The 24,723-nt window shown below is 37.1% G+C and overlaps 1 protein-coding gene and 1 pseudogene across 1 annotated transcript; one reads left to right on the top strand and one right to left on the bottom strand.

Moving 5' to 3' along the window:
- Positions 1-8,949: 8,949 nt before the first annotated feature.
- Positions 8,950-11,360, bottom strand: LOC125547284 (annotated as a pseudogene).
- A 4,512-nt stretch (positions 11,361-15,872) lies between these two features.
- On the top strand, positions 15,873-18,633 carry LOC125546174 (probable splicing factor 3A subunit 1). The gene is made up of 2 exons (XM_048710343.1): positions 15,873-18,060; positions 18,155-18,633. Exons 1-2 carry the CDS (start codon positions 15,955-15,957, stop codon positions 18,422-18,424), a joined length of 2,376 nt encoding a protein of 791 aa, XP_048566300.1. The 5' UTR covers positions 15,873-15,954; the 3' UTR covers positions 18,425-18,633.
- The last annotated feature ends 6,090 nt before the right edge of the window (positions 18,634-24,723 follow it).

The raw sequence follows: 24,723 nt of genomic DNA, 5'->3' as shown, positions 1-24,723 counted from the left end.
AATGAAAACAACATATAAAACTCTGGACAATTTCGAAATCAGGCCAAGCGTCTTAATACATATGCAAAAAAATTCATTATTGGCCCACCATTGATTAGAAGATTTAGCTTGTATGAATCGCTATTGGTTTGATACGAATAATGACAATCGTTTCAGTATGTTAAGGATACAGATGTATCCACAATTCATTTAGAGTTACTTAATAGTCTATTTCTTATACCATATCTCTATCCCGTGAAATTCTCGAGCCAAAAGATGGATGCATATGCTGTGTTTCATTTTGCTAAATGATATCAATTAAATGGTGTATCAATTCCATAAATTGCATATAGCAATAAATAAATCAGCAAAATTCTTTCTAATATTTTAGATAGAAGAAACATTTCTTCTATCTAAAATATTAGAAAGAATGTACCCTTCTATCCAAATCCAATTTGCATCGATAAAATAAATCCAAATTCCAGTAGTAGATGAATAAGTGCAAATTTGTGTGTGTACGAGATTAGAATAACTTCAAAATAACTGACATAATTTTGTATTTTTCCTGATCAGAAAAATACATGAAAAAGAAAGGAGGTAGAAATTTTTTTGGATTTATGGTTAAAGAAGAAAAAGAAGAAAACAGGGGTTCTGTTGAATTTCAAGTACTCAGTTTCACCAATAAGATACGGAGACTTGCTTCACATTTGGAATTACACAAAAAAGATTTTTCATCGGAAAGAGGTCTACGAAGACTTTTGGGAAAACATCGACGTTTGCTGGCTTATTTGGCAAAGAAAAATAGAGTACGTTATAAGAAATTAATCGGTCAGTTGAATATTCGGGAGCAGTAATTTAATCATTCAAATTTTTTTCTTGTTTTATTATTTTTTTAGTAGTCTTATAGTAGTCTTAGATTTTTCATTTTGATGAGCCTCGCTTTGAGGAATTCATGGAATAATCCATTTTCATGGAATAATGAATTAAGGAAGAAAGGATATGAGTCTACCGCTTACAAGAAAAGATCTCATGATAGTCAATATGGGCCCTCAACACCCATCAATGCACGGTGTTCTTTGACTGATCGTTACTCTCGATGGTGAGGATGTTATTGATTGTGAACCCATATTAGGCTATTTACACAAAGGAATGGAAAAAATAGCGGAAAACCAAACTATTATACAATACTTACCTTATGTAACAAGGATATAGAGAGATTGTAGAAAGGGGATAGGATAGTTATTTTTGCAAGAGACTTGTTGTAAATTCCTTAACTTAAGAAAGAAAAAAGAATAAAAACACAGATACATAACATAAAAAAGAATAAATAAGACGAGATTTGACCTCCCCCTACATATTTAATTTCCTCTCCTATACAAAAACTAGCAAGACCCACTCCATTGGTAATTCCATCAATAACACCCTTATCAAAAAACTCCGTGAGTTCGGTTAACCCTCTTATACCGAGGGTAAAGACCCTAGTATAGAAAATATCTATATAACCATGATTATATGACCAACTGTATATATTTTTTTACTTGATCTAAAAATTCTTTTTTAGGATTTCCTTTGTAAAAAGAGTTTATTAAATCCAAATTCTGAAAAAAGAATAAGAGGATCCATAGAAGATATATGCTATGAATAAACCAAAGATAGCTAGACTTACAGAAGAAATTGCATTAGTAATAAATTCATATGAATTTACAAAAGAATTAGAACTTTCCTGGGTAAAGTTTATTGAGGGAGTTAACCACTTTGATAATATGGTTAATTAACTCTGCTATTCCATTAACAATTCCTCCATTATCAAAAGAGATTCCTATGAATCCAATGAACAAAGTGAAAAGTAGTAATATAAGAAGAGGAAATAACATAGTATTTCCCGTTTCATGCGGATAGGCAAAAGTTTTTTTAGCCCCAAAAGACGTAGTAAAGGATCCTATCCTATTTCTTGTATTACCTTGAATTTTTGGTATATTTTGTGAAAAAAAGAAACTCCACTCTTCGTTGTTGATAAAACGAAATCCCTATTCACTCCTTTGGGTATCCTTTTTCCCCATAAGGATATTGAATACAAGGAACTCTCTTTAGTGCTACTGTAATTTTGAAAATGAACACGCAAATACCCATCAAATGTAAGTAAATATATCCGAAACATATAAAAGGCAGTTAATCCTGCAGTAAAGGAGGCTATTATTCCAAAAAAAAGGGTGAATACAACCAACTATTACTAAGGATTTCATCTTTGGACCAGAAGCAAGCAAGAGGTGGAATACCACAAAGAGAAAGTGTACCCCATAAAAAATTAGTTCTTGTGATTGGAATGTATTTTCTTAAACCGCCCATAAGAACCATATTTTGACTTTTATCTGGTGAATATCCAACAAGAGGTTCCATTGAATGAATAACGGATCCGGATCCCAAGAACAATAAAGCTTTTGAATAAGCATGAGTGATCAAATGGAATAAAGCAGCTTGATAAGAACCTATACCTAGAGCTAACATCATATAACCCAATTGAGACAATGTAGAATAGGCTAATCTTCTTTTAATATCTCTCTAAGCAAGAGCTAAAGTAGCTCCTAAGAATAGTGTTATTGTACCTACTAAAGAAATAAAACTCATTATCAAAGGTAAAGATATGAAAAGAGGAAGAAGTTGAGCTAGAAGAAAAATTCACGCAGCAACCATAGTTGTTGCGTGTATAAGAGCCGAAATAGGAGTGGGCCCTTCCATAGCATCGGGTAACCATACGTGAAGAGGGAATTGTGCGGATTTCGCAACTGCACCAAGGAATAATAAAAAAGCACACAAAGTAGTAAGTAAAGATTTAATTCCATTATTAGGAATCCAGTTATTAACTATTTTGAACAAATCCCTAAACTCTAAACTACATGTTATCCAAAAAAACCTAAAATTCCTAATAATAGACCAAAATCCCCTACACGATTAGTTACAAAAGCTTTTTGACAAGCACTCGCTGCGATTGGTCGTGTAAACCAAAAGCCTATCAATAAATAAGAACACATTCCCATGAGTTCCCAAAAAAAATTGTATCAAATTGGAGCTAGTAACCAATCCCAACATGGAAGTATTGAAAAAACTTATATAAACAAAAAATCTCAAATATCCTTCATCGTAAGACATATAACCATCACTATAAATAAGAACCAGGATTCCTACAGCAGTAATTAGTATTAACATAATAGAAGTAAGTGGGTCAATCAAGTATCCAAATTCTAAAGAAAAATCATTATTGACGGTCCAAGACCATAGATATTGATAGATCAAAATTCCATTTATTTGTTGAATAGATAGTTGAACTGAGAATACCATAGCTATACTTAAGAGTAAAACACTAGGAAAAGCCCATATGCGACGAAGATTTTTTGTTGCTGTCGGAATAAGAATAAGGCCAAATCCCATTGACATAATAACTGGAAGTGGGAGAAGAGGGATTACCCATGCATATTGATATGTATGTTCCATAAGAAAAGAAATTGCAATTTTTACTTCAATTTTTCTATAAAATTGTTTCCGATTCACCAAACCATTCTTATCTCTTTCTGAAAGAATAAATAAAAAGAATAAGAAAAAAATACTGAAATTCTTAATTTTTCCAAAATTTATCTCATTGAAATAATTAAAAATTAAGAATGGGTTTAGTTGGTTAAATTAAAAAGTTAATAAAATAACTAGGTAAAGAAGTTATTTTATTAACTAAATAAAGATATTTATAAAAATAAAAAAAGTGGAATCATTTTACTTTCTATTCATAATTCATTTTTATATTTCTTTAAAACAAAGATGAAACAGCTCTCTTGTTCCATAATTAACGGATTGAATGAATTCCAATGAAAACCTATGTTTATAAGAAATTATCGAATAGTCCTTACTTCATATAGAACTAAAATTCTAATGACTATAAATTACCTAAGTTTTAGAATGTCTTGTTTAAGAGACTCAGTATTTTTTGTTTTGATTGGAATTCCTTTCCTTTATGGAATACCATTCTGAACTTAATTAACTATTTTCATTTTCCCTTCTTTTTATCCCTCCGTCTTATCTTATATGGGGTATATCTATATATGGAGTATACTTGATATATAAATAGATATAGATATATTTAAATGAGAAACCCTTCTATATATTCTATATTATTAAAAAAGCATAAAATATATAAAGAAAAAATGTTAAAAAATTCTTGTTGTCTTATCCGCATTAGACAAAATGAAGTAAAAAATAATTCAAAATTTAAGTATCTTTCAGTATCTAAGTACAAATACTAATAAAAAGAAGAAAGAAGGATTGATTTGCAGCAATAGATGTCTTTCACATACAACTAGAAAAAATTAATTTCCTTTTTGAATGGCAGTTCCAAAAAACCGTACTTCAATGTCAAAAAAGCATATTCGTAAAAATATTTGGAAGAAAAAGACTTATTTTTCCATAGTACAATCTTATTCTTTAGTAAAATCAAGATCATTTTCGAGCGATAATGAGCATCCAAAACCAATTGGTTTTTCTGGGCAACAAGCAAATAATAAGATTTTGGAATAATATGAATTGACTTATCAAAAAAGAATTCCAATTATTTAATAATTTTGATTCTTCTTTGAATGTACTTTTATGTGTCGAATTACTTGGTACAATATTCTTAGAACAAAAAACCCCTCTTATCTTATATATACAAGAAAAAAAGTTTTGTTTGGTATACTGTGTGCTAAGTATTCTTTTCCTATCAATGAACTTTTCATAATTTTCCTAATAGAATATGAGGATTCTATGAGGAAAATTATGAAAAGTGGAGTATTCTTACAATAGGACTTACAACTTCCACCTATCTTCTCCAAAATCATAAGGTTAGTAAATCTTATTAATAAGAGCATAAAGACTTTCATTCTAGAAATTTAAAAAAAAATCCAAAAAGCCTTTTCTATTTATCCATTTTAATTTCATCATTAAATATAAACCCTTTTGGATTTTTTTTCATTGTATTGAAAGAATTTTCAAAATGTAAATGAGAAATTAATTAGAAAAAATTAGTTCTATAATTGCAAGTTAGAAAAAATAAGTTCCAACTCTTTCAAGCAGTGTTTGTGTTTCTATTGGGCAAAGCAAGAGTTTATTGTAAAAAAAATGGAAACGATACTACCAAACGAAGTCTATTTTAATGAAAACTCTAATGTTCCTAAATTTTATGGACTTTCCCAATATCGACGATTCCCAAGATAATAGCTATTATTCTTTTAAGTTACCTATTATTTGAAGTTAGCCGCCATGGTGAAATTGGTAGACACGCTGCTCTTAGGAAGCAGTGCTCAAGCATCTCGGTTCGAATTCGAGTGGCGGCATTCTTGAAAAAGAATACAATAGATTAGAAATCAATTCGAAATTTACAATTTTGTAATGGGACCTTCCCCTTATGCTATTTGCAACTTTAGAACATATACTAACTCATATCTCTTTCTCAACGATTTCAATTGTGATTACGATTCATTTTATAACCTTATTAGTTCGTGAACTTGGAGGATTACGTGATTCGTCAGAAAAAGGAATGATAGTTACTTTTTTCTCTATAACAGGATTCTTAGTTTCTGGTTGGGCTTCCTCGAGACATTTTCCATTAAGTAATTTATATGAGTCATTGATCTTCCTTTCATGGGCCCTGTATATTCTTCATACCATTCCTAAAATACAGAACTCTAAAAATGATTTAAGCACAATAACTACGCCAAGTACTATTTTAACGCAAGGCTTTGCCACATCGGGTCTTTTAACTGAAATGCATCAATCCACGATACTAGTACCCACTCTACAATCTCAGTGGTTCATGATGCATGTCAGTATGATGTTATTAAGCTATGCAACTCTTTTGTGTGGATCCTTATTATCTGCCGCTATTCTAATCATTAGATTTCGAAATAATTTCCATTTCTTTTCTAAAAAGAAAAAATGTTTTAAATAAAACATTTTTCTTTAGTGATATTAAATATTTTATGCAAAAATAAGTGCTTTAAAAAGAACCTCTGTCCCTTCATTTCCAAATTATTACAAATATCAATTAACGGAGCGTTTGGATTCTTGGAGTTATCGTGTCATTAGCCTAGGATTTACCCTTTTAACCGTAGGTATTCTTTGTGGAGTAGTATGGGCTAATGAGGCCTGGGGATCCTAAGGAAACTTGGGCATTTATAACTTGGACCATATTCGCAATTTATTTACATAGTAGAACAAATCCAAATTGGAAGGGTACGAATTCTGCACTTATAGCTTCGATAGGATTTCTTATAATTTGGATTGGTTATTTTGGTATAAATCTATTACGAATAGGCTTACATAGTTATGGTTCGTTTACATTAACACCTAAATGATTACATAAAATAAAACCTTCATTTCATGAAGGTTTTTACTTTTATGTTTTATTTGAGAACCCCTTGAACGCCTTCTCAAAGGGTTCTCAAAAATTCGAGATAGATCTAATTATACTTTTTTACTTATTTCTGCATTAATAGAGCAGACGAGTAAAAAAAAGCAAACCTATTTAGGATAATAATTGGATAACAGAGCCTCTACCCTGTCAACAGATTGGGAGAGAACAAAATCTGGATACATACCAATTCCTATTACTGGTAAAAAGATATAGATTAAAATAAAGAGTTCTCGTGGTCTAGAATCCACAAAATTTGCGTTTGGAACATTAAATAGCTTGTATCCATAGAACATCTGGCATAACATAGATAATAAATAAATAGGAGTTAATATCATTCCAATTGCCATTACAAAAGTAATTAGTGTTTTTGGCATTAACAGAAATTTTGGACTAGCAATTAGTCCAAAAAATACTACTAATTCTACGACAAAATCACTCATTCCTGGTAAGGCAAGAGAAGCCATTGAAAAGCTACTAAACATGGTAAAAAATTTAGGCATTGGGATAGATATTCCCCCAAGTTCTTCGAGATAAACAAGACGCATTCTATCAAAAGCGGTTCCTGCCAAGAAAAAAAAGTGTAGCACCAATAAATCCATGGGATAATATTTGTAAAATAGCTCCATTGAGTCCAATGTTGGTTATGGAACCAATTCCTATAATTATGAAACCCATGTGAGATACAGAGGAATAAGCTATTCTTTTTTTGAAATTTCGTTGACCAAGAGAAGTTGAAGCTGCATAGATTATTTGGATCGCTCCTATTATTACTAACCAGGGCGAAAATAGATAATGAGCATGAGGTAACAATTCCATGTTGATCCGAATCAATCCATATGCTCCCATCTTTATTAATATTCCTGCTAAAAGCATACATGTACTATAATGTGCTTCCCCATGGGTATCTGGTAACCACGTATGTAGGGGTATAATCGGCAATTTGACAGCATAAGTAATAAGGAAGCCAAAATATAAAAGTATTTCCAAGGTTGCAGGGTATGATTGATTAATTAATCTTTCCAAATCTAATCCTGGTTCGTTGGAACCATATAAGCCCATACCCAGAACTCCGATTAAGAAAAAAAAATGGAACCGCCTGCAGTATACAAAATAAACTTTGTAGCTGAATATAGACCCCTTCCCCCCCCCCCCACACACATGGATAAAAGTAAGTAAACAAGAATTAATTCTAACTCTCACATGATAAAAAAACATAAAAGGTCTCGCGAAGAAAATAATCCTATTTGACCACTATACATTGCGAGCATCAGGAAATAGAATAATCGCGAATTCCGTGTAATTGGCCAAGCTGCTAAAGTAGCTAAAGTAGTGATAAATCCTGTCAATAAAATAGATCCTAATGAAAGTCCATCGATTCCCAATCTCCAGTGGAAATCGAAGACATCTATCCATTTATAATCCTCCTTTAATTGGATTAAGGGATCCTCCAGTTGGAAATGATAACAGAACGCATAAGTCATTAGAAGGAATTCTAATAAACAAATAGATATAGTATACCACCTAACGACTTTGTTTCCCTTATGAGGTAAAAAGAAAATTAATGAACCTGAAAATATCGGCAAAACAATAAGTATTGTTAACCAAGGAAAATAACTCATGATAAAGTGATAAAGACAAGATACGTTTTGACCAGAAAAGCCCGTGCTCGATTATTTCGAGCACAGGCTTCTTCGGTAAAGAGGAATCAGACGATTCGAGTGAAGTTTTTTGTAACGTATCAATAAGATAGAGCCATGCTACGTGTTGTTTCAGGCCCTAAATAAACGCGAACACTTAAAAAATCTGTCGGGCAGGCAGATTCACATCTCTTACAACCCACACAATCTTCGGTTCTCGGCGCGGAAGCAATTTGCTTGGCTTTACATCCATCCCAGGGTATCATTTCTAATACATCTGTTGGACAAGCTCGTACACATTGAGTGCATCCTATACATGTATCGTAAATTTTTACAGAATGTGACATTGGATCTATAAATTTTTCTTTTCAACATAAAATTTTTCGATCTGGTAAAAATGAAATTAGTACTATAATGAGTCATATGTATTGTAGACACCAGACGAAGCAATGGTTTATCCAAACTTCAAAAATAAAAATCTATTTTTTAATCTGTTTGTGAGAAAGCGTGAAGAGAGCCAACAGACTTTAATTTTGGATTTCAACAATAAGAAATAAGAAAGAATCTTACGAATTGTACAGACGTATTCGAATTAGCCAATAAATTGGCTATCGTCTTTTCAATATAAATTATTGCAATATTCAAATTGCAATATCAATGAATTACAAATACAAAAATTCATTTAAGTGAAAAAGAATACTATGCAATAATCTACTAAAAATGGATATTCTCAAATAATACTAAGAAAATAGTATTGATTTCTATTTATTTTAATATGTGCGCCTTTGTCTAGAGGATTCTATGTCTAATTATGCAAAAGTCTAATTATTCAATAAATTAGATTGATTGATATGAGTGGATTTCCTATTACGATGGATGGAAGAAAGAATGGATAGTCCAATAGCGGCTTCAGCAGCTGCAAGGGCTATAACAAAAATTGCGAAAATATCTCCTTTTAATTGGCGACTATCAAATAGATCAGAAAATGTTACGAGATTTAGATTAATTGAATTCAGTATAAGTTCAAGACATATTAGAGCTCTAACCATGTTTCGGCTTGTGATCAATCCATAGATACCAATCGAAAATAAATAGACACTCAAAAAAAGTACATGCTCAAACATCATTAACTAACTCCTTATCAATCTCGATTCATTTCAATACGAGGGCAAGAATTGAACCGATTCAATTAATTACAATAGAACAATTACACAACAAAAGAGAAAAAAGGAGGTATTTGTTGGCAGTAGATGGATTTTACTAAATCAAAATTGTGATTCTTTAGTTATTTATTTTAGATTTGCAATTCTTATAATTTGTACTTTTTCTAAGTTTTCTTATTGCCGAGCCATAGTAATTGCACCTATTAAAGAAACTAGAAGAATTATGGAAATGAGTTCAAACAGAAGATAAAAATCGGTTGCTAAATGAATTCCAATTTGTTGAACATTACTTATGAGACCCTGTTCTACTATTTGGTTTGATCTTGTAGTCCAAAGAATTCCATACCACGACATATCTGGGATAGTAGTCATTAGTGAAAAAACAATAGTTGTACAAACGAGTGAAGTGAACCCATCTCCAATAGTCTAATAATTCTTATCTTTAGACCATTCTAAGCCATTTACGAACATTACAGCGAATATGATCAAGACATTTATGGCTCCCACATAAATAAGAAGTTGTGCGACAGCTACAAAGTAGGAATTTAATAAAAAATAGAATAAGGATATACAAACAAGAACTAATCCCAGCGAAAAGGCAGAATAAATGGGGTTGGTAAGTAATACTACTCCTAGACCCCCTAGTAGAAGAACAAATCCCCCAAATAGCATAAAAATCTCATGTATTGGTCCAGGTAAATCCATTATGGATAGAAAGAAATTAATAGTATAAATTTTTTCATGAACTGACTAAAACTAAAGGATTCAAGGAAGGAAAAAATGATTAGGGTATTTTTTTGTGTATAAACTTATAGTTATAAATTATATTATATCACGAAAATCTAGTCTGATTTAAAATAAGAAATAATTTCCAATAAGCAGTAGTTTTTCTTTTTTCTTTATAGTTTAATTTTAAAGTTTAATAAAGAATTATTAGATTTTTATAACAAAAAGACAAAATCAAAGTTTAATAATCAGTAATCGTTCTTGAATTCGAAGATTTTTCTTTGTTTATTTTAATTTCAGACGAATTCCTAATTGTTTGAATTGTGTAATCTCCCATTATGGAGATTGGTAACCGACTTCAAGCAATTTGATTGTAATTCAATTCATGACGATCATAGGTAGAAAGTTCATATTCTTCAGTCATTGATAAACAGCTTGTTGGACAGTACTCAACACAATTGCCACAAAATATACAAACTCCGAAATCAATACTATAATTAAGCAATTGTTTTCTTTTAATATCCTTTTCAAATCTCCAATCCACAACGGGTAAATCTATCGGACATACGCGAACACATACTTCACAAGCAATACATTTATCAAATTCAAAGTGGATTCGCCCTCGGAAACGTTCTGGTGCAATTGATTTTTCATAAGGGTAGTGAATTGTTATAGGTAAACGATTTGTGTGGGATAAGGTAGTTATGAAACTTTGACCTATGTACCTTGTAGCACGTATTGTTTGTTGACCATAACTCATGAACCCAGTTACCATAGGGAACATATTCATTCTAAATATCTATGAAAAAGATATGTTTCTTTATCTTGTTTGAGAGAGCTTTTGTGTTGAAAATATTCTTACTATTATTGTATTATCTTATTTATAGTGAAACAAGTTGAGAAGAGGTTGTTAATAAGAGATTGCCCAGGGAAATAGGTAAAAGAAATTTCCATCCAAGATTTAATAACTGATCCATTCTCATCCTCGGTAAAGTCCATCTTATTGTGATAGAAATGAAGAGAAATAAATAAGCTTTAGTTAATGTAATAAATATACCCATTGTCATTTCCAAAGTTCCAACTGCTTTATTCATTTGGAAAAAAATCAAAAAAGGATATATAGGGAATAGATAAATTCCACCCGCCCAAGTAGAGAACTGTTACAAATAAAGAAGAAACTAATAAATTGAGGTAAGAAACAAGATAAAATAAACCATATTTGATACCGGAATATTCAGTTTGGTAACCTGCTACTAATTCTTCCTCCGCTTCTGGTAAATCAAAGGGTAATCTTTCACATTCTGCCAAAGAAGAAATTAAAAAAACCAGAAAACCTATAGGCTGACGCCAAATATTCCATCCAAAAAAACCGTATTTTGACTGTGCTTCAACTATATCAACTGTACTTGAACTGTTAGATAATCATAGTCGATGATAACATCACAGTTCCCACCGCTATTTCAAAACCGTACATGAAACCTTAGCTTCATATGGCTTCTCTATGATCAGAAAAAGGAAAGGACTGTTTTGTTCCTAGCCCCGGGGGCGTAGATAGAATTAGATAAAATAAAATAGATTTGAAAGTCCTAAATTAGACCAAAGGAATTCCGTCTGCTAGAATAAGAAAAAGCGCTTCCAAATTGATCTCATCCTTTATAATATAATGAAAAATTTTCTTTGTTCAGTAATAACTTAATCTTGGAATAAAACACTTGTTACTTGTTATAGGAATTCAATTAATAAATGGAAACAGTTGGGTATTAGTTCATGAGCAATTCTGCATGAATATGGATAGAGGAAGGAAATGATGAAAAAAAATTCTAGTGCACTCCATATCTTTTTTACTATTCTTCTTTCCCCAGGGAGGGGATATTTAAAAAGAAAAAATGGATAAAGGGTTAATTCGTTCTTGATAGCCATTTCCTTAACAAGTGAATGTGAACATACTCTGGATCGGAATCCGAAGAAAGTACTACTTGATAATTTCTACAAATTGCAAGTCCTTATTATGATTCCTTTTATGGGCAAAAATCTCTAATGTTTTAGATTTTCCATTACTAATCCTTTATGTACTTTAGTGTTCCTAACCCTTCACTAACTTTTGGTGGATTCTTCTTATGGATTATTAAGTTATAGTAATAACTAGGAGTATTCTAGTAATGGAATTCCATATCGCGAATCCTTTATTCTTGGCCGCTTCAAGATATGATGACTAATTAAAAAAATATCAACCTTGGGATAAAGAGTTTACACTACTTATGTTTACTTCCACTTTTTTCTTGTACGTAGGAAATGAGATTCTTTTTTCTTTTTACTACAAATTTATAAGCTATTTTGTTTCACTCATATAGCTATCTAGTTTAACTTACCAACCCAAATACTAAATAAGAAAAGGAATATAAATAGTTAATGGATTTTATAGGAAAAAGATCTATTTTAACGAATCACGCGTAGAGATGTTGCTAGCACACAAAAAGTTAATGGTATTTCATAACTAATGGATTGAGCAGCAGCTCGTAGACCGCCTTAAAAAGAATATTTATTATTTGAGCTATATCCTGCCATAAGAAGACCAATAGGAGCTATACTTGAAATGGCAATCCATAAAAAAACACCAATACTAAGATCGGCTAAAACAAAATGATATCCCAAAGGGATAACTAAAAAACTTAATAAAACTGATATGACTGCTATAGAGGGTCCAATACTAAATAAAGAAATATATCCTCGGGATGGCAGAATATCTTCTTTAAAAATTAGCTTAGTCCCATCTGCTATAGCTTGAAGCAGGCCCAGGGGGCCAGGATCAAGACCTTTTTTGTTGGCTCTTGGAAAGTGTTGGCGATTCGATTCAGCACTGTGTGGGCTTTCAGTGTCGATTGCTGCAGCAGGTGTTTGTGTTTGTGCTAGTATGGGGGACACAATATTTCTTCTGCTGAAATTTACTTTTAGCTATCAGTATTATGTGGAACAAATAGCTAAAGAATACTTTGAGTTTGAAAGAGTATTCTTAGTATCTCCTTGCTTTTTTTTCATTTGAAGCCTTTGCAACCACAAGTTGATGTTGGGGCTACAGAAATGGATCACACACTGTTCCGGTCCATTAGTATTTGATTTTAGTCAAGTGTTGAGATTACCAATGTTCAGTCCACCATAAGCTTTAGTCTTTTGTTTAGTCCATCATTTTGATCATGGGGGGCATGAGTTGATGAAGTAATGTGAAGACTTAGGTCCTGTTCTAATCTCCTCCAGCTTCTATCTTCTCAAAATTCTGGAGTGAATCTGTGCCGAACGGTTTAGGTCGTAGAAGCTGGAAACGAGATGTTGAGTTGGGCCATAGTGCAAATTAGAGAAGCCAGGGAAACCCAGCTCCACGAAAGCAAAAAGTGAGAGTTGAGAGTATTTACAGCGATGTTGCCACCGCCTAAGAAAACGATTCGTTATCTTCCCCCTCGAAACAGAAAACGATTCGCTAGAGGAGCGGCTCCCTCTCTCGTACATAGGGTTGGCCGAACTGGGCTGGCTCCAGACAGCCCATTATGGCGCTTAGGCAGGCCAGCGACGCTGCCAGCCCATGCTAGCGATGGAGAAGCATGGCGATGCTGCCTAACAGAATGACTTCGCTACGTGGAGCAAGAAGCTGCGCTAAGAAGCTGGATTCGTGGAGTTTGGAGAAGCTGGAGGAGATCAGAACAGGCGCTTAGTAGTTGCTTCTATTTCTTTACTCATTGTCTAGGCATGAGTAGATTAACTAATGTGAAGACTAGGTGACATCACATATAGTCAAGTGCACATATATAAGCAATGTTGACCCCTCGTTTCTTCACAATGTGAAGACTGGTAACATCGTAACAGTTCTTCATTTTCTAATTTCATTTCATAGTCCATCATTTTCATCATTGAGAGAAAATAAGTTATCTTTGTTTGTTAGTTTAATTTCCGGTCATTTGTATCTTAGTTAGCACAACCTTTGTAGGACCACAACCACTTACTTTTAGTATTTACTCATAATTATTCATGTTCATTATTTTTGTCCCTTCGGTCATCTTTCTTTATGTCTTTATGTCTTTAGTCTCTTCTTTCATCAATCATATTCAGTCTCAGTTCTTGTCCAGTCTCTTAATATCATCTTTTGTTCTCAGATTCCAATTTTCTTCTTTCTTCAATCAAATCTAGTCTCAGTCCTTGTTCAGTCTATCATTATCTTCTTATATCTCTAGTCTCTAGTTTTCATTGTTATTAGTACGTATATACTTTTTTTCTCATTTTCTTTCTTAGCCTGTTGTCTTCTCCTTTTGTATCGGCATAAACAATAATTCACAAAGATCATTTAGAGCACATAGACAAAAGCACTGTTGGCCTTGGGAAAGCCCTCCATGTACTAGATCTTGTCCTCGACATTGCCAATGGTCTCGTGGTTGTCGACCTCGAGGGTGATGGTCCTACCAATCAGCAACTCAGTCACGTAGATTTGCATCATCTCCTGGAGGCCGGGCATGGACCCGCACTCGATGTCGTAGTCTTCTACCGTGCGGTTCTGCTCTAGCCGTGTGCCGTCGAAGACAAGGTAATATTTATCTTGGACCTTTACCTTGACGATACAAGGTGTGAATCACGAACTCCACTTTAGCATCAATTACTGAATTCCAACTTGATAACCACAGGAACATTTTGTAGCACACGAACAAAATTAAATTAGACACGAGATGAAAATCATCGCATAGTATATGAACAAAGCAGCATGAGCTTCACAAAAAAATCTACAGATTCACTGACACTATCCGTCTCCATGGCACATGAAATGATTATATCCATGAGTAGCTCTTAGGGTTTAAAATAGTATATCAGTACGGATCACACACACAGTGGGCATCTGGAAAACGGGAGGGCACATGGGTTGAAGCAGAGGGGGTAGTCGAGGATGTCGAGGTCCATGGTGATGTCGGCGGCCGCCGCCCCTATCTTGCTCCTTTGCTAACGCCGTCATGCCCCGGTCTCCTGCTGCAGCAGTCCTATCCCTTCCACCCTTCCTTCCGGCAGGTGGAAGCACCAGAACCTAGCTAGTGGAAGGGAGCGGCGATGGGGCCACCCGCCGGACCCTCCTTCCCCGCGCTCCAGCTCGAGCTCGATGTGCAGCTCCTATGCCGCAACTCCTCCCCCCCCCCCCCTGCGGGCGCGCTCACGCAGGGAGCACACGCGCTCCTTTGCTACCTCTATGTGTTCTCCGTGCCACCAGACCACCTCCGATGTGCCGAAAAATCGCCGGATCTATGTGTTGTCGCCCGCATCATCGCCTCCGAGGATTGCCGGGGAAGGTCGTTAGGGAGGGGATGGGATGGAGGACGCGTGGTGAAAAAGGTGGGAGATGGAGAAAATAAGAGAGTCGGTGAGGCCAGTCTGTGAGTTCAATGGGTGAGGGAAAAAAGTTTGTGCACTCGCTTCGGGCGCCCGAGTGAACAACCGCAGAAAGTGACGTGGTAGCCATTCATGGGCCAAGATCCGTGCTACTTGATCAATGGTAGATAAAACACGTGATTCCAAATCCCAAGAATCCGATGTTTGACTTTTAACCCTTTTGTACCATGTTTCATATGAAAATTATCCTAACAACTTTCACCCTTATGCATACCACATCCTTAAAAACGGATATGAATGCGGATTTGGAACGAAAATTATTTATACCATTTACATCCTTACTCAAGTCTCCTATGTACTTCAGTATGTACATACACCAAATCAATTTTTTTTAGCAATATATACACCAAATCAAATAGATTGAGGGAAAGATTTTTTTTTTTTTGAGCCTGTGGCACGACTGGTACTGACTCGAGCCGAGTCGGCCCACGGACCGACTTGGACTTGGGTAGGGCACCGGCCCGATCCAAGTCCAACCGACCTCCTCTCTTCTCTTCACCTTGCCAAATTTGCGGCCCGCACCCCTCCAACCGGATCCCCACCCACCCCCACAATCGCTTCCGATCTGCCGCCGAAACCCTAGACCCCGCCGCCGCCGCCGATGGGATCCCCAACGGTGGCCCCCGCGCCCCTCCTCGCCGCCGCCCCGGACGGCGGCGAGGCGGACGCCAACGGCGACCACGAGCGGCAGCAGCAGCTCCAGATCGTCCCCTCCTCCGCCGTCCCCGCCCCCTCCAAGCCGCCCGAGCCGGCGCCGACGGTGGCCACCCACACGCGCACCATCGGCATCATCCACCCGCCGCCCGACATCCGCGTCATCATCGAGAAGACGGCCACCTTCGTCGCCAAGAACGGGCCCGAGTTCGAGCGCCGCATCGTCGCCCACAACCAGGGCAACGCCAAGTTCAACTTCCTCCAGCCCTCCGACCCCTACCACGCCTACTACCAGCACCGCGTCTCCGAGATCGCCGACGCGCCGCCCGCCCCCGAAGCCGCCGCCACCGACCCCGACGCTCTCCCCTCGGACGACTCCGCCGCCGACGGCAAGCCCGCCGACGACCACTCCGCGCCCTTCCGCGTCGGCCCGCCCGCCAAGGTGCTGGTGCCGCCCAAGGCCGAGCTCTACACCGTGCGCCTCCCCGAGGGCATCACCACCGAGGAGGTGGACATCGTCAAGCTGACGGCGCAGTTCGTCGCCCGCAACGGCAAGGCCTTCCTGGCCAGCCTCGCGTCCCGGGAGAGCACCAACCCGCAGTTCAACTTCCTCCGCCCCACCCACAGCATGTTCCCCTTCTTCACCGCGCTCGCCGACATCTACTCGAGGGTCATGAGGCCTGACGAGGGCGTGGCCGCCCTCATGAGGGAGCTCAAGGAGGGGACCAAGGACCTCACCACGGTGCTGGAGCGCTGCCTCAACCGGCTCGAGTGGGACCGGTCGCAGGAGCAGGCCAAGCAGCAGGCGGAGGATGAGGTTGAGATGGAGAGGATGCAGATGTCCATGATTGATTGGCATGATTTTGTCGTTGTCGAGACTATTGAGTTTGATGATGATGAGTTTGAGGGCCTCCCTGTGCCGCCTACGCTGGAAGAGCTGAAGCGCCGCAAGAGGATGGAGACCTTGGGAGAGGAGGAGCCCATGGAATTGGCTGAACCAGCCAAGGATGTTGAGATGGAGATGGATGAGGAGGAGATGCAGCTTGTCGAGGAAGGAATGAAGGCAGCAAGGCTTGATGAGAATGATGGAGGAGCACAAGTTAAGGTGGCCAGTAATGATGATGAGCCGCCTATGAGAATTGTCAAAAACTACAAGAGGCCTGAGGAGAGGATCCCTGCGGAGAGGGACCCGACCAAGGTTGTTGTCTCACCAATAACCGGGGAGCTCATTCCGATCAGCGAGATGGAGGAACACATGCGCATCTCGCTCATTGACCCCAAGTACAAGGAACAGAAAGAAAGAATGCTGGCCAAGATTAAGGAAACCACTCTTGCTCCTGATGATGAGATCTCTCGTAACATTATTGGTCTTGCACGTACGAGGCCAGATATTTTTGGAACCACCGAGGAAGAGGTTTCTAATGCCGTCAAGGCAGAAATTGAAAAGAAAAAGGATGAGCAGCCAAAGCAGGTTATTTGGGATGGTCATTCTGGGAGCATCGGTTGGACAGCCACTCAGGCAATGTCTGTCGGTGGAGAAGAACAGGGTGATGCCTCGAATGCTCCAGGTCCAGCTCCACTTCCCCGGCCTGGCATGCCGTTGCCCCGGCCTCCCCAACCACTTTCCTTGGTCAATGTTCCCCGATTTACACCCAATCCAATGCCTTATCATGTCCAACCCCCTCATCATATGCAAGGAGTTCCACCACATATGATGTCCAACATGCACCAACCTCTGCCACCAGGTCAACAACACATGATTAGGATGTCAGGTCCCATGGGTCATATGCCAAGTAATATCCCTCCGCCGCCTCCAGGCCATAATACTCAGTTCATGCCTGGTCCACCACGGTTTGCTATGCCCCCTCCCCCGCACATGCAGAACATGCCAACCATGGTCAACCCCATCGGAATCCCCCAGCCTCCACCACCTTTGCCTCCACAACCACCTGCCGAGGAGCAGCCACCTCTACCTGAGGAACCAGAACCTAAGAGGCAGAGAACAGATGATGCTTCTCTGATCCCAGCTGAGCAGTTCCTCGCTCAGCATCCGGTAATGTCTCTTTTCATATACTTCCACTCTAATCACGTACTTATCTTTCTTATTATTCTGCGCTGTCATGCTAATTTATTTGTTCCTCCTACAGGGCCCTGCTCGCATCTCAGTTTCTGTGCCCAACCTTGATGAAGGAAACTTGCGAGGCCAAGTTTTGGAAATCTCTGTCCAATCACTCTCAGACACAGTCGGCAGTCTGAAGGAGCAAATTGCTGGAGAGCTGCAGCTTCCTGCTAATAAGCAGAAGCTGAGTGTGAGGACTAGTTTCCTCAAGGACAATCTTTCTCTTGCTTATTACAATGTGGGCCCTGGGGTGGTCATCAATCTAGCTCTGAGGGAGCGTGGTGGGAGAAAGAAATGAGCTTTCCTTATCTCAGTTTACTCGCAGGACAATGCTTACAACCAAGCTTCAGTGGCTATCATGGAGATTATTTTTGTTGGTTGCTGCCTTCTGGATTCTTGTATCATGTGTTTTATAAGTCCAGCACTATGATCTGCACTATGTAGTTTCCAGACTTGTCTATGTTTCTTAATATGGCTACATATTGTTGGAGATGTTTATCCTTTTTATTACTTTTGTGTTACTCAAGAAAGCTAACGATGCCTACCTGCCTATTTGATAGTGCTCCAGAGTTCAGGTGCCTGCATTGGCTCTACCGTTTGCCTTCTAAGGTGTTCTTGATATCTTGAAAATGCACAATGCTTTTCCCCATGTTGGAATGTTCTGGGATGTCCTCTTATATGTATCTTTTGTGTTCTGTAGATGCTTCTGCACTGCATCAGTAAAGGTACTGTCTCTTCAAGTGCTTATTATGAAAGGTCTGTGGAAAGCCTATTATTGCAGTTCTAATTAAATTAGAGTTGTGGGTGATGGCTGATGTTCTAAATCTTGTTGACAGAATAGCATGGCATCTATCAGAGATCACTGCTGCTGCAATCTTGTAACAAGTATAGTAGTACATTGCTTATTGTGAACTTAATTATGCATGCAGTGAGTAGTGATGAGTATGGTTGCTCTTGCTGCTAAAAAGGCAGGCTGTGCCCTTTGTTGTGGTTGCTGGCGGTCATAAGTTGATTTCTGTAGGCTATGCATTTAATTTCATGTTTATTGTGGTGTTTTCATCCTAAGCGACTAAAAAATCACAATAGATGCTTTCTAGTTATTCTGAAGGCGGTATGTGTTTGGTCAACATAGGCATATATGGTTGTTTTGGTTCTGATAACGATTGTGTTCTTTTTTTAATGTTGTTAACCGACTTGTTCCATTGTCAATAATAAAATGAAGGGCAAGAGTAGGCACAATTAAGTTATGGTGCGACACTGTTTGCCATGTCACAGAAGTATCATTATGATTGTGCCTCAACCAAACATTTTCACTTCATGAAACCTTTCCCATCCGGCCATCCCTTGTAAATATCTGAGTTGGTGGTTGTCTGTTTGCCCCTTACCCATCCCCATTTAAAATTCAAACCCAACAACCTTTTCATGCCAAAGCTCATCGAATCTTGAGAGCAAAAGCTACCAGGGTTCGTCCAGTCTATAGACCTTGCACCAATTTACCCTGCATTTAATAGCAGTTCCTTTGTCCATAGTCTATAATTGGTAAATGAACGCGCCGGAGTGAATATCATTTGAGTAAACTATGTTCTATGTACGTTTTTTTTTGCTTCGGTAGTGTAGCACATGCATCTTAACTAGTTCAAATACAAAATGTGTTGTGAACTTGGTCATTTACTATTGTCTACAAATATTCTGATCATCTCAGTTGCCAGGATGCGACTTTGATACTTGCAGGTTTATAGTCTGAGTTGGCTTATATATCTCAAAGTGTATGGTGTGAGCATATCAACTAGATTAGGCACAACTGGAGAAAGATTAGACACATCATGTTTGTTCTTCTTTTTTCTAGTTTAATTAATGCATTGAAGAGAAAGATTTTCTTAGCATATCAACTAGATTAGACAAAACTGGATTTTGTATTCTCCAGTTGTTGTTAACTAAGCCCTGCTCTGGTGAGTAATAATAACCCTGTGGGCTTTATGACTGCTGAGCTTTCAGTTAAATCACCAGTAGAAGGCTTTATGCCTTGCGAGCTATGAGTATCCCTTTTATTCATAATGTAGATGCTTATAAAGAGTTGTTTACTATTCGATTTTTTCACACATCAACACATCAACACAGTACTATGAGTATCCCTTTCTGTTTTTTTTTAAATCTGTTTCTCTGTTTCTGCCTGTTTTTATTTCTTATAGTAGGAACTTAATATCCTTTACTTCACAGCTGTGCCCGTCGTATCCACACAAAGCCAGTTCAGTGGTTTTACTGAACGAGCTTAAATTACCATTTCTCCGATTGCATGAGCTTGCAAATACTCATGAAGTCATGATGATGGTGGTACTCTTCTAAATGTTGTCGATCCAAAGTCTGACTACATGTTCTTTCTGCACCTAGATTTGGGATCATGTAAGCAAAAGGAGCTGTGTCTGGTGCAGCTTGCTTTGAGAGTAGAGCTTGGAAGAATGCACACTGAGAGTAGCTCTGATTCATAATTGGTAAGTATAAATTTAGCAACGGCGCCGCAGTTTCAAGTCCTCTTGGCCCTGAATTGCGATGATCTGTAGCGAGAACTAAATAAGTTAGAGATTGATGCAAGGATGCTCCTTGTGATGATATAGTTTTGTGTCCACAACCGTCATCCAAAATATTAAATTTGGAGATTCAAACTGTGCGCATAGATCATGGTTTGTCAAATTGAAGGAGATCGTTCAATAATTTAATTTTGTGCTTCCCTTTTCTGTGCAAATATCGGAGAGGCACATCTTGGCCCGGGTGATCAATCTGCATGTCATTGTTACGGCAAGTGAAAAGTGCTTAGAAGATACTCCTGTCTGAAAAAGCTGTCCCTCAAATGGATGTATCTAGCTCTAATTTGATGCTAGCTTTTTCGGACGGAGGGAGTATTTAGTAGAACTCAGAATAGTCGTCAGGTACATGTCGTTAGGTGCTAATCCTCTGCACATCCACGTCTGTAGCATAATTCACGTAATAAGAAGGCCTGAACTGCAGAGGCCTTTGCAAGAATGAACAATGTGAGCATCCTCGTCGAGAACTCAGACTTCTGGATTGGCCCTCGTGCCGAGGCTGTGCCCCTTTGCCGCCCCTAACTTCTGATCTTCTCTTCCAACCCCCTCGCTGGCCCCTCTCCGACCAATCTCCGGCGGCCATGGTGGTCGGCGGTGAGCAGGAGCGGGCGTCACAACTCTCAATATAATCCTATATACTTTCAGCATAAATCAATACATATATGACCACACAGAACTGGCAACAAAAATTCGGGATGGGGTGGACCAAGTGTTGGCAATTACGCATATGAATGTTGTGACCATACAAACAGAGATATAGGGGCCACCCGAATGCCAAAGTCCAATTTTTGCCTTCAGTATCGACATCCAAAGGGGCCGTAAAGGATAAAAGGGACAATAACGTACACAATCAATCACTCCAATGACCATTGTTGTCCAATTTCACTGACACTCGGGTTAAAAAAAACATAAAGAATGGCGATTAAAAGACGAAGAACAATATCTCATTTGAACAACATTTGTCTATGTTAATCATTATCCAAACTAGGGCAATATCACATCTTAAGAAACAAACAAGAGAAAAGAAATCAAAGTAAAAAATCATATGAAATATGATATGATATAAACATTATCCTTGCTATTCCTGCATCAAGGGGGAGTACGATTCATGGAATAATTTCTTAGATGTACCGTCCTATCCCAGGTGTTGGGACTCCTTTTGACGGGATCAGTGGAATCTTTATGATCAAAACCCTGAATCTTATCCGGTTTCACCTATAAGAGCGGTTTTTATGTCTGCAATTTTCTTTTTGGGTTTTTTTTCTGCTTTTTCCCTTTTATTTTCCTTCCTTTCCTTTTAATTCGTTCACATTTTTTGCGAATGTAATTCATTCACAATTAAATAATATATTTTTAATTTCATGAACTTAATTTGCTGAAAACATTTTTAACAATTTGTGAACATTTTTACCTAAATGCCAGAACATTTTGTGCATTTTGAGATTTTTTTAAACATGTTTTAAGTTCGTCAACATTTTTTTGAAATGTCAGACTTTTCAAATTGTGTTTTTTTAGTTGATGATCTTTTTATTTCCAGAACGTTTTGAAATTTGTTATGTTTTTTAATTCACTAACTTTTTTGGAATTTATAAACCTTTTTTATATTTGCAATTTATTTGAATTTTTGAATATATTTTTTGTTTTCTAGATTTTATTGAAATTGTGAACATTTATGAAATTCATGAACATTTTACGAATTTCAAAAACATTGTCATTATTTGAAATCCGTGAACATTTGAATTTTGAAATATTTTTAAATTCACAAATATATTTTGTTTTTGAGGAAATTTTTTAATCTATGATTTTGTTACAACATGTAAGAATTTAATATTTTTTACATACTCCTAAAATTATAGGATGATTAAATTAAACTAGATAAAAGTCCGCCATGTTATTCGGAGTTCAATTCAGGCATTTTTCGACTTTTTCGGTAACCCCGTTGTGGAAAGTCCGCTATGTCATTCAGCGTCCAGTTCAGGCGTTGGTTGACTTTTCCATTAAATACCATTGTGGAAAGTCCGACATGTCTACTTCAGTCTCTGATGAGAGCGACACGGGATGTGTCTATTCCGAAGAGCCCCAAATATGACGATTCGGTATTACCAAAATATTCAATTCTGGTCCAGAGTTCTTTTGTTATAGATTTACCTTCTGTGACTAATTGTTATTCCTATGGATCTAAATTGTACTTGCTAAGAAATCATTACTCACTCTTGTTTGTTTCTTTGTTGGATATTATTTGGATTTCAGGTACACCGAGTAGTGAAATGCATGGGCAAGGGAGTAGCATCACTACATCACTTGAGCACACCATATACCTTCATACAATCCTTAGACGACAGTCAAATTGTTATGTGCTAGTTGTAGTATAACAATTGGATAATATTCATCTACCTCCCGCGAGTCTTTTGTCGCTTAAGTTATGCTACTGATTATTTTGATATATGTCTATTTGTGTGACATGGGTGTCCGTTTAAACAAGATAAATCCTGCCGAAACTTCTAAATATTCCAAGATTTTGTATTATTAAATTTGTGTGGTAGCACTGCAAGGTTGAGTTAAAATCCGGTGCGCTACAGTACATGGTGTACAGATGTACATCTATTATTCTATTTTAAAAAGAGTATATAGGTTCATCTGTTAAACCATATGGTTTAACAAATACCATTGTGGAGTATATGATTGAATTAGTACATGGATGCTCCAAAGACCGAGTATATCTTAAACAATTCCTTGCATATAATTAAATTTGTACTCTAGAATTTTCTGCATATATGTTTTCCTAATCATACAGTACAACAACCACTATTACGATATTTGTCAAACCATATGTTTTAGAGATATATGTAACATAGATATGTATATAATTTACATAAGTATGAAACACTATTTACAAAATCAATTTTGTTACAAATTACAAATTGAATTCAGCACAACACATGAGTATTTTTCAGTAATATATATTCCAAATATATAATAAATATAGAATACAATTAATATTTAACTTTGATATATTGTTAAGTATGCCAAATAAGTAATAAAACTATAATCCTTAACACAGTAGGATGATAAGTATAAAATTTTAGTATAAAATATGTTATAAACTCTAAGTCAAAGGGTCGATTGGACCCATGAAAAAGTAGATAATTTTAATATGACATTTGGAACAAAATTGTATCATCAGTAACATAAAACATAACTTAGCAAGATAAACTCCACATGCACACTATTTACAACAAATAAAGATTTTTTTGGCGACTGAAGTAAACAACGCCCACTTCTTAGTGCATCACGTCTATAACCTTGTGTCACGAGCTCATTCTGTTCATATTCCACAAGAGAAGCCAGAGGCCTGACAGACATCTTGCAATGGCTGACACCCATGAGAATGCGTTCATCCACACCCGGCATGGTCTCAACAGCCTTGGAGAGTACCTCGTGGAAGTTATTTTGGTTCAACTCAGTGGCACAACTCGGCTTGAGGTGAACCATTGATATGATCATATCAAATACAATGTTCAAAATTATCCAGTCTTGAGTGGTAGCATTCTTGTTCATTTCTATTATCTTATTGAGCTTGTTCATCACTGATGCATTGACATGGTCAGAGATGACACCACTAGAATCTTCTCCATTGATCTTTTTGCATGTCTCCACCATGAGAGACAGGGGCGGACCCAGGACAAAAATGACCTGAGGTCCCATGTTTATCAATCCTTATATTATTTAAGGAGGTTTTGGTTGAATGCACACATTTAATGGCATTCACAATGTATTGATTCTTCCATTGTACTACCAATGATAATGTGTTTGTGATTAGCAATATAGTGGATATAACCCGTAAGTACAGCACAAAAATCAAAAGACTGGAAATAAACGAGAAGACCACATGTTTGCCTTCTGTTTATGTCATCGTTGTCTTCTTCTTCCATATATTTTAGCACTTTGACAATTGTAGGAACATATAAGTCAAACTCTTAGTTTTGTAGTGAGAACTTCATAGAGTATCTACAAAAGG

The sequence above is a fragment of the Triticum urartu genome, chromosome 3, assembly GCF_003073215.2.
Source record: "Triticum urartu cultivar G1812 chromosome 3, Tu2.1, whole genome shotgun sequence".
Classification (NCBI taxonomy): Eukaryota; Viridiplantae; Streptophyta; class Magnoliopsida; order Poales; family Poaceae; genus Triticum; species Triticum urartu.
This window is presented reverse-complemented; position numbering and strand designations above follow the sequence as displayed.

What these genes read in the sequence shown, in the direction of transcription:
- LOC125546174 (XM_048710343.1), top strand. Translation starts at nt 15,955, where the DNA reads ATGGGATCCCCAACGGTGGCCCCCGCGCCCCTCCTCGCCGCCGCCCCG. An exon ending in AGTTCCTCGCTCAGCATCCG is followed by an intron (nt 18,061 to 18,154) that starts GTAATGTCTCTT and finishes TTCCTCCTACAG; the next exon opens with GGCCCTGCTCGCATCTCAGT.